Here is a 10323-nt window from a genome sequence, read left to right on the forward strand (position 1 = left end):
TGGAAGAGGTGTTGTATAACGCCATCGGCACATCTGATGGTGGTGTTATCAGGTATGTGTGCCAGGAGTTGGCGTGTGCCTAGGAAGATACATTGTGTCTTATTGATGTTTAGCTGAAGACCGTTCTGTAGAAAATAGGATCTTATTTGTTTCAAAGTGATCTCAGTTTTATTAATTAAAGTATTTATTTCGTTGATATTACCTCTGTGAAGGAACTGTGTGTCGTCGGCGTATTGTACTTGAAGGCAGTTATTGATATAGGTAGATATGTCATTTACATGGATATTGAATAATGTTGGGCTTAGTATTGAACCTTGGGGGACTCCAAAGGCTACTGATTTCTTGGATGAGACTATGTCTTAAATGCGGACTGACTGTGACCTGTCATCGAGGTAATTGTGAAACCAGTAGGTGTCAACATTAATCTGTTGAAGTTTTCGGAGTAAGATGGTGTGGCTGACACTGTCGAAGGTTTTAGAAAGGTGGCAGAGTGTTAAAAGTGATATTTGTTTGTTATCTACGTTATCATAAATTTTATTGGTAATGACTTGCAGCGCTGTCTCTGTAGAGAGTTTAGGTCTAAAGCCGTGTTGGGTCGGAGAGAGAAGTTTGTTACGTTCCAGGAATGACATTAATTTCTAATATTTTTGAAAAAATTGGAATTAGAGAGATGGGACGATAATTTCCTATTTCGTCTGGGTTTCCGTTTTTATATAGTGGGGTGACAACAGCGTTTTTCCAGGAGGCAGGAAAAATGCCTGTGACGATTGAGGTATTTATGATGGTTGTGAGGTAGAAGATGATAGCGATAAGTGAGTCTTTGATAAACCTTAGGGAAATGTTATCACAACCAAACGATTTAGTATTTTGAAGCTGTTTTACAGTTAAGATGATTGTGTTCTGGTTTACTGGCTGAGGTCTGAAAAGCGCGAGACTGGTGGGGGTGGAGGGCACGATTGGGATGTTAGGGGCTTCGTTAAGGTGATTACGGTTTTCGACTTTTAATGATTTTTGAGTTGATTCGTATGTGGTTAGGCCGACGTTCGCAAAGAAGTTATTAAAATCTTCAGCTTTTTCACTTATGTTCTCAAGGGGCGGGTGGGTCGTGCTCTGTGTTTTACTAGGAATAATAGTTTTTAATGTGTCCCAAGTTGCAGCTGTGGTATTTTTGCAGGTATGTAGTTCTTGGTGGTAGTAATTTTTCTTTGATGTGGTTATTAGACGTTTGACGTTTTTCTTTATGTCTTTATATTTTTGCTGTATAATCATTTTATATCTGATTTTTTAATATCCTTTGAGCTTTCTTGCGTTCTGCTAATGCATCTTTTAATTTCATCATTGATCCAAGGTGCGGGGGGTCGGTGAAGAACGATATTAGATATCGGAGCACTTCTGTCCAGACTGGTAGTAATGACAGATGTTCGTATTGACACCTGTTTATCGACATCGTCTGTGCGTAATATTTCATTTAGTGTGGAGGTTTCCTCTAGGATATGGGAGCATAGAAGGTCGCTGTTATATTTTCTTAGGTCACGTTTAGTTATGGTGACGGGTTGGCGCTTGGGTTTAAGGATGTTGACAGAGGCGCCTATAAGCTCATGGTCTGCGACCGTGCAAGCGATTACGTAGGATTGAGTGACAAGATCTGGCTTATTAGTGATGATCACATCTAGGAGGGTTGCAGAAGTGGGTGTCACTCGTGTGGGTGTGTTTATAATTTGTATGAGCTTATTGTTGGGTATTATACGTGATAGTTTACTGTTGGGTAGGAGGAGGTTGTCGTTGAGGTCACCTAATAAGAAAAATGTCTTTTTACGCATAATTAATGCCCTTAATGTGTCTTCTATGTGATCAAATGAAGTAGAACAGGCCTTAGGATGTCGGTAGATACTGTTTATAAGGATGGAGGGTAGTTTTCTGCATTGAACTTGGATACAAATTTCATCTACCCCTTCGTGTTTAGGTACGAGAGAGAGAGAGAGAGAGAGAGAGAGAGAGAGAGAGAGAGAGAGAGAGAGAGAGAGAGAGAGAGAGAGAGAGAGGATACGAAGTCACACAAAAGGGGTAGAAGGAGAAAGAGGGGGTGGAGGCAGAGAGAGAGAGAGAGAGAGAGAGAGAGAGAGAGAGAGAGAGAGAGAGAGAGAGAGAGAGAGATTAAGGATTATTCACAAATCTCTCTCTCTCTCTCTGTTATATTTTCATTATTGCTTTATTCATAATTTTCTTCATTCCCCTTTTCCGTGTCCTTTTCTCCTTATTATTGTATTTATTATTATTACTATTATTTATTATTATTATTATTATTATTATTATTATTATTATTATTATTATTATTATTATTATTATTATTATTATTATTATTATTATTATTAAATAGAAGGCGATTAGGAGTTAGAATCAGAAAGGAAGAAGAAGAAGAAGAAGAAGAAGAGAAAGAGAGAGAGAGAGAGAGAGAGAGAGAGAGAGAGAGAGAGAGAGAGAGAGAGAGAGAGAGAGAGAGAGAGAGAGAGAGAGAGAGAGAGAGTTCAGAAGCGGATGCGAGGCAGATATGAAGAGAGGAGGAGAGGAAGAGATAAAAGAAGAGAAGGGGGAGAAAGAGGAGAAGAAAGAGGAGGAGGAGAAAGAGGAGGAGGAGAAAGAGGAGGAGGAGGAGGATAAGGGAACATGGAGAAAACATCAAGAAGAAAACAAAAGAGGAAGAGGAGGAGGAGAGGAAAGAAGGGAAAGAGAAAGACAGGAAGGAAAGGGAATGAAGGAAGGAGTGATAACGAAGGAGGAAAGAGAAGGGAGGAGAGAACACAAAAGGAAAAGAGAAAAGAAGAACAGACGAAAGGAAAGACAAGGAAAGGAAGAGGAGGATGAAGAGGAGACGAAAGAAAAATAAAGGAGAGGAGACAAGAAGAAGAAGAGAGGAGAGAGAAACAAATAAAAGAGAATTATGGAGGAACAGAAAGACGAAAGGAAAAGAAGAGAGAAAGAAAAAGAAAGGTAAACAAGGGAGTAAAAGTAAACAGTGACAAAGAGAAAACGAAACGGAAATAGAAGAATGAAGAAAATGATAAATAAAGTAATAATGAAAATGTAACAGAGAGAGAGAGAGAGAGAGAGAGAGAGAGAGAGAGAGAGAGAGAGAGAGAGAGAGAGAGAGAGAGAGAGAGAGACGCAGGACATCTCGGAGCAGGCCTTTGCCGTTTATTGAAGCCGGTTGTATTATTGGTATCATATCATTTAGTACATATAGATATCGTATTATCACGTGATATTCAAATTCATCTTCACACAGCACAACACATTCACATTCACATCAGATAATTTGTTTTTCATCGTTTCCATGTCATGTCATATCCTCACTTTAATCACATCACATTCATATTGATAACAGCCTGTCACATCCCAGTCATATGGTGGCTAGTCATATTCACTCCTTACTCATATCATACAACCATGTCTTATTCATATTCATGTCATGTATTCATATGTTTTACATATATATTCATATCCATGTTACATGTTTATATTTATTGAATCATATACTGTTATTCGTATTCATTTCCACATCATAAATTATAGGCATGGCATGTCTAAAGAATCACATCATATTCATATTATATTCTTAATCAATTCATCATACCTTATACATATTCGTATCACCTAGTAATATTCCTGTCATGGGGCATCATATTAGTATATTCACATCAATGAATATTCATATATAATACATGTATAATACAGGCTATTTTATAAACTATATTATTGACTGTTATAATGCCGGGCAAACCCTCATTTTCCTTTAGTTGATATATCCGTCACGGATTTAAACCCACTGGCTGTACTAACCCTACTTGTCCGACAATACTGCGTGGACACACAGCAATGTGGCTACTTGGTCTTTTTCTTCTTCTTCTTATTATTATTATTATTATTATCTCCTCTTCTCGCACTCATTCTCAGCACGCGGCAGGGCCTCCGCGTCCCCTTGGCCGCGTACACACGTGTTAAACTGTTTCGTGTCCCCTCAAGTCCCCGCCTGACATTTTGAACCAGCAAGGCAGGCAACCTCCTTATAAACCTCCTCCTCCTCCTCCTCCTCCTCCTCCTCCTTCTTCTTCTCTACTTTTTCCTTTTCTCCTTCGTCCTCCTCCTTCCCTTCCTTCAAACGATGCAGCAATCTGCCAATCAATGGGGGCATACACCGGGGGTGCCTCGCCTCGCCCACCCCACAGATATAGGTAGGAGTTATTTCTGAAAGACCCGTCCGCCACTGGAACAGCCTTACTGCAGAAGTAGTTTGCTCGAAAGCGATAATTTCCTTCCAAGATCGCACTGGTCGTCATTTTGCTGCGTCAGGGGCGAGCTCAAAGTGCTCGCGCGTGCGTACAAAAGTGCTTTAGTCTGTGGCGCAGGTCACTCAAGTGGCTGACGAGCTGATTAACACTGTCGCTACAGCAGGCAGCCTCGTGATGAACTAACAGGCTTTTTGTTGCCTGCCCTCCCATGCTTTCACGCTTGCTTCTCATCTTCTTCCTCCTCTTACATTTCCTTCTCCATTACCGCGGCTTCCTCACGTTTTCAAAGGTCTCGTACAGGCTGTTCTCGACCACCTCAGTCCCGCGGGTGTTGTCCAAGGTCTCGTAAAGGCTGTTCTCGACCACCTCAGTCCCGCGGGTGTTGTCCAAGGTCTCGTACAGGCTGTTCTCGACCACCTCAGTCCCGCGGGTGTTGTCCAAGGCCTCGTACAGGCTGTTCTCGACCACCTCAGTCCCGCGGGTGTTGTCCAAGGTCTCGTACAGGCTGTTCTCGACCACCTCAGTCCTGGGTGTTGTCCAAGGTCTCGTACAGGCTGTTCTCGACCAACTCAGTCGCGCTGGCGTTTTCCAAGGTCTCGTAAAGGCTGTTCTCGACCACCTCAGTCCCGCGGGTGTTGTCCAAGGTCTCGTAAAGGCTGTTCTCGACCACCTCAGTCCCGCGGGCGTTGTCCAAGGTCTCGTACAGGCTATTCTCGACCACCTCAGTCCCGCGGGTGTTGTCCAAGGCCTCGTACAGGCTGTTCTCGACCACCTCAGTCCCGCGGGTGTTGTCCAAGGTCTCGTACAGGCTGTTCTCGACCACCTCTGTCCTGCGGGTGTCCTCGAAAGTCTCGTACAGGCTGTTCTCGACCACCACGCTCTTGTTGGCGGCCGGGGCGCCTTGGAATCGCATCCTCACATCTGCGGGTGTGGTGAGGGCATGCTGGGACTGATGAGAGTAATGCAACTACTACTACTACTACTACTACTGCTATTACTACTACTACTACTACTACTACTACTACTACTACTATTGCTACTACTACTACTACTACTTTTTTTTTACAACAAAGGAGGCAGCTCAAGGGCACACAAAAAAGAAAACAATAATAAAAAAAAGGCCCGCTACTCGCTGCTCCTAAAAAAGAAACAAAAGAGGTGGCCGAAAGCAAGATCAAATACGGGAGGAGAGATGTCCTGATACCCTCCTCTTGAAAGAGTTCATGTCGTAGGAGGAAATACAGATGAAGGAAGATTGTTCCAGAGTTTACCAGCGTAAGGGATGAAAGAGTGAAGATGCTGGTTAACTCTTGCATAAGGGTTTGGACAGTATAGGGATGAGCATAAGTAGAAAGTCGAGTGCAGGGGCTGCGGAGGGGGGGGAGGCATGCAGTTAGCAAGTTCAGAAGAGCAGTCAGCGTGGAAATATCGATAGAAGATAGAAAAAGAGGCAACTTTGCGGCGGAATTTAAGAGGTAGAAGACTATCAGTATGAGGAGGAGAGCTGATGAGACGAAGAGCCTTAGCCTCCACTCTGTCCAGAAGAGCTGTGTGAGTGGAGCCCCCCCACACATGAGATGCATACTCCATACGAGGGCGGACAAGGCCCCTGTCTATGGACAGCAACTGTGCAGGGGAGAAGAACTGGCGGAGACGGTACAGAACGCCCAGCCTCGAGGAAGCTGATTTAGTAAGAGATGAGATATGAAGTTTCCAGTTGAGATTTTGAGTTCAGGATAGACCGAGGATGTTTAGTGTTGAGGAAGGTGATAGCTGGGTGTTGTCAAAGAATAGGGGATAGTTGTTTGGAAGATTGTGTCGAGTGGATAGGTGGAGAAACTGTGTTTTTGAGGCGTTGAAGGACACCAGGTTCTTCTTGCCCCAATCGGAAATAATAGTAAGGTCTGAGGCATTCTGCAGCCTCCACCCTTGAGTCGTTAAGTTCCTGTAGGGTGGGTCTTCTATTAAAATAAGTTGAGTAATGCAGAGTGGAATCATCGGCGTAGGAATGGATAGGACAGTTCGTTTTGGAAAGAAGATCATCAATGAACAACAGAAAAAGAGTGGGAGTTAGGACAGAACCATGTGGGACACCACTGTTAATAGATTTAGGGGAAGAACAGTGACCGTCTACCACGGCAGAAATAGAACGGTCAGAGAGGAAACTGGAGATAAAGGTACAGAGAGAAGGATAGAAACCGTAGGAGGGTAGTTTGGAAAGCAAAGATTTGTGCCAGACCCTATCAAAAGCTTTTGATATGTCCAGCGCAATAGCAAAAGTTTCACCGAAACGGCTAAGAGGATGACCAAGAGTCAGTTAAGAAGGTTAGGAGATCACCAGTAGAACGCCCCTTGCGGAACCCATACTGGCGATCAGATAGACTGTCATAAGTGGAAATTTTCTTTATAATCTTCCGGTATAGGATTGTTTCAAAAGCTTTAGTGAGCCAAGAAAGTAAAGCTATAGGTTGGTAGTTTGAGGGATTGGAGCGGTCACCCTTCTTAGGCACAGGCTGTATGAAGGCATACTTCCAGCAAGAAGGAAAGGTAGATGTTCACAGGCAGAGGCGAAAGAGTTTGACCAGGCAGGGTGACAGCACGGAGGCACAGTTTTTAAGGACAATAGGAGGCACTCCATCAGGTCCATAAGCCATCTGAGGATTGAGGCCAGAGAGGGCATAGAAAACATCATTTTGAAGAATCTTTATAACAGGCATAAAGGAGTCAGAGGGGGATGAGTAGGAGGAATATGCCCAGAATCGTCCAGAGGGAGTTTTTAGAAAAGTTTGAGAGAAGAGTTCAGCCTGAAGATAGATGAGACGGCAGTGTTGCCGTCAGGACTGAGGAGTGGAGGAAAGATGAAGAAGTACTACTACTACTACTACTACTACTACTACTACTACTACTACTATTACTACTACTACTACTACTGCTATTACTATTACTACTACTACTACTACTACTACTACTACTACTACTACTACTACTACTACTGCTATTACTATTACTACTACTACTACTACTACTACTACTACTACTACTACTACTACTACTACTACTGCTATTACTACTACTACTACTACTACTACTACTACATAAATGATACCCACCCATGTTTATTTTCCCGACACATAATCATGGAGGGCTCCATAGCTTGGAGGTCATTAGCCCCAACTCTGTTCGCTAATGACTGTGGCATCCAACCATATCACTAATACTACCTGACACTAAATTACCTATCATCTATTACGTCTAGATCCCCCTTTCCTTCCCTACTCAAGTCACTCCTGACCCACCCTAATGTCACTTCCACCACTGTGGCTTCATAGTCCATATTGAGATGGTGGTGGCTTTTGGGCCAGAGTGTCTGGTGCCCCTGAGACATAGGATGGCCGACCTGAGCAGGGAGAACGAGAGGCGACACCTCATCCAGGCGACAACGTGGCTCCTTGGCTGTTGCTTCTTTTTTGAGATTAGTTCCGCGAGGCGTGCGTAGAAGCATTGGGCCCTGGGACCCATCCCGCCGGATGTGGTGAAGACGAGGGGGGTGAAGCTGCCCTGATCCACATGTTGGATTCTTTCACCGTATGCCCTTGTCTTCTCCTGCTCGTTCCTGTGGTGGGCGGCTTGCAGGGGCAGCTCACGGTGACAGGCAGCCATCGGGTCGAATATGCGGATGTCCATGAACGCCCGCTGTCCGCGCACCCAGAATCCGCGGGCACTTACATCAACCCGTGCCTCCTGTGAGGTATTGGCTGTCCTGTACCGAAGGTGTTCGCCGTCCAAGGGAAGCAGTGCCGGCTCGGTAGTGACGTCTTGGCATACCTCCCCGAGCATGCTGGCTGTCAGATCCCTCACTTCATCGTGTCGAATACAGACGAAGCCCTTTTACATGTCATGGTGTGGGTGACATCCTTTGCTGATCCACATACACAGAGGTCAGGCAGTCCCTCAATCGGCCAGCCATATCTCAGAGCAACGGCGTCGACAAATTCTTGTTTGTTGAGGATGAAGCATTTTGCTCTGATTGGTAATGACGTTAGCCAGTTAGAGGCGCCTGCCTCCTGTGCTGTGTGTATTTTTCTACCCACTACTACCACTACTACTACTACTACTACTGCTACTATTACTACTACTACTACTACTACTACTACTACTACTACTACTACTACTACTACTACTACTATTACTACTTTTTTTCTACTACATAAATGATACCTCCACCCATGTTTATTTTCCCGACACATAATCATGGAGGGCTCCATAGCTTGGAGGTCATTAGTCCCAACTCTGTTCGCTAATGACTGTGGCATCCAACCATATCACTAATACTACCTGACACTAAATCACCCATCATCTATTACGTCTAGATCCCCCTTTCCTTCCCTACTCAATTCACTCCCGACCCACCCTAATGTCACTTTCCACCACTGTGGCTTCATAGTCCATATTGGAGATGTTTGTGGCTTTTGGGCCAGAGTGTCTGGTGCCCCTGAGACATAGGATGGCCGACCTGAGCAGGGAGAACGAGATGCGACACCTCATCCAGGCGATAACGTGACTCCTTGGCTGATGCTTCTTTTTGAGGTTAGTTCCGCGAGGCGTGCGTAGAAGCATTGGGCCCTGGGACCCATCCCGCCGGATGTGGTGAAGACGAGGGGGGTGAAGCTGCCCTGATCCACATGTTGGATTCTTTCACCGTATGCCCTTGTCTTCTCCTGCTCGTTCCTGTGGTGGGTGGCTTGCAGGCAGCTCATGGTGACAGGCAGCCATCGGGTCGAATATGCGGATGTCCATGAACGCCCGCTGTCCGCGCACCCAGTGTTGCGGACATGGAACAGTCACCCCTTTGGGCTGGTTTACACAGACACGCAGACATGCATGGACTGCCAGCAGGACATGGAAACTTCGTTGGTATAATTTTCCTTTATTCCTATGATGTGGCTTTGGACAAAGAGTCCTCCATTTTGTGCGCCATACATGCCCCAGTCGTGCCGTGAATCTATGGGAAAAGTGATGACATAATCAATTCACACATCTACATCATGCTCTTTATTGCAATAAAGGCAGCTCAGTCTCCTTGGCCCTGTTTTTCTTACTTCATGCCTTTTATCATATCTAGCCTTGTTGTCCGTTGTTGTGTGTGACGGCTTTACCTCTGATGCCTCTGTCTTGAAACTTCTGTTTCCAGATTTATCAGTACTTAAACTACTATTTCTTCCTTTGGCTACAACTGCAGTGCTCCTTTGATTCTTATCTATGACTGCACTGTGCGATGATATTGAGTTGCACGCCTTTGTAGCCTCTCTACGTATGAACTTACAGAACCTTTTAAAGGGAGGATATTGTTCAGAACTTATGTCTGTTAGACCGTCATCATCACTATCATCATCACCTCTAGAAGCATACTTGTACACTATTGTGTTCCATTTCTCAACTAGTGATACAGGTAACTTTTTCAATAATTTGACATTCTCCTGTGAGTCACCTAACACCACTAGATGAGGTACGCTTTCCATTGCTGTCTTGCAGCTGTCCAGGAAATCTGCAAATTTCCTTAGTGCTGGGCCATCATTCTGCTGAATTTTTGGCCACTCATATAACTTCTTTCTGTAGGCATTAGACACAAGAAACTGATTTTCAAACCTACCCTTTAGGGTTTTCTTAGCCTTTATGTAAGCTTCTTCAGTATTTAACTGAAGCAATCCACTGATTGCTTCCTTGGCTTCACCATCGGTGTACCTTCCAAGGTAAAAGAGCCTTTCGGTAAAATCAGTAGTTCTGGACTCAATGAAAATTTCAAAACTTTTTAACCAACTACTATTACTACTACTACTACTACTACTACTACTACTACTACTACTACTACTACTACTACTACTACTACTACTCCTACCACTACTACTACTACTACTACTGCAACTACTACTACAACTGCAACTACTACTATTACTACTACTATTATTACTACTACAACTGTTATTACTACTGCTATTACTATACTACTTTTACTACAACTGCTACTGCAACTACTACT

General features: G+C 44.1%; 1 protein-coding gene across 1 annotated transcript; it reads right to left on the bottom strand.

The window, feature by feature from the left end:
- Window positions 1-4112: 4112 nt before the first annotated feature.
- LOC126991298 (uncharacterized) lies at window positions 4113-5276 on the bottom strand. Its single transcript, XM_050850075.1, has 2 exons — window positions 5059-5276; window positions 4113-4805 (listed from the first exon to the last, which is right to left on the bottom strand). Exons 1-2 carry the CDS (start codon window positions 5197-5199, stop codon window positions 4548-4550), a joined length of 399 nt encoding a protein of 132 aa, XP_050706032.1. The 5' UTR covers window positions 5200-5276; the 3' UTR covers window positions 4113-4547.
- Between the last annotated feature and the right edge of the window lie 5047 nt (window positions 5277-10323).

The sequence above is a fragment of the Eriocheir sinensis genome, unplaced genomic scaffold, assembly GCF_024679095.1.
Source record: "Eriocheir sinensis breed Jianghai 21 unplaced genomic scaffold, ASM2467909v1 Scaffold258, whole genome shotgun sequence".
NCBI classification, from domain to species: domain Eukaryota; kingdom Metazoa; phylum Arthropoda; class Malacostraca; order Decapoda; family Varunidae; genus Eriocheir; species Eriocheir sinensis.

Bases quoted from the DNA above. Each gene is read 5' to 3' on its own strand.
- LOC126991298 (XM_050850075.1), bottom strand. From the start codon at position 5,199: ATGCGATTCCAAGGCGCCCCGGCCGCCAACAAGAGCGTGGTGGTCGAG. The intron at 4,806-5,058 runs GTGGTCGAGAAC...CCCAGGACTGAG, and splicing joins ACAACACCCGCGGGACTGAG to GTGGTCGAGAACAGCCTGTA.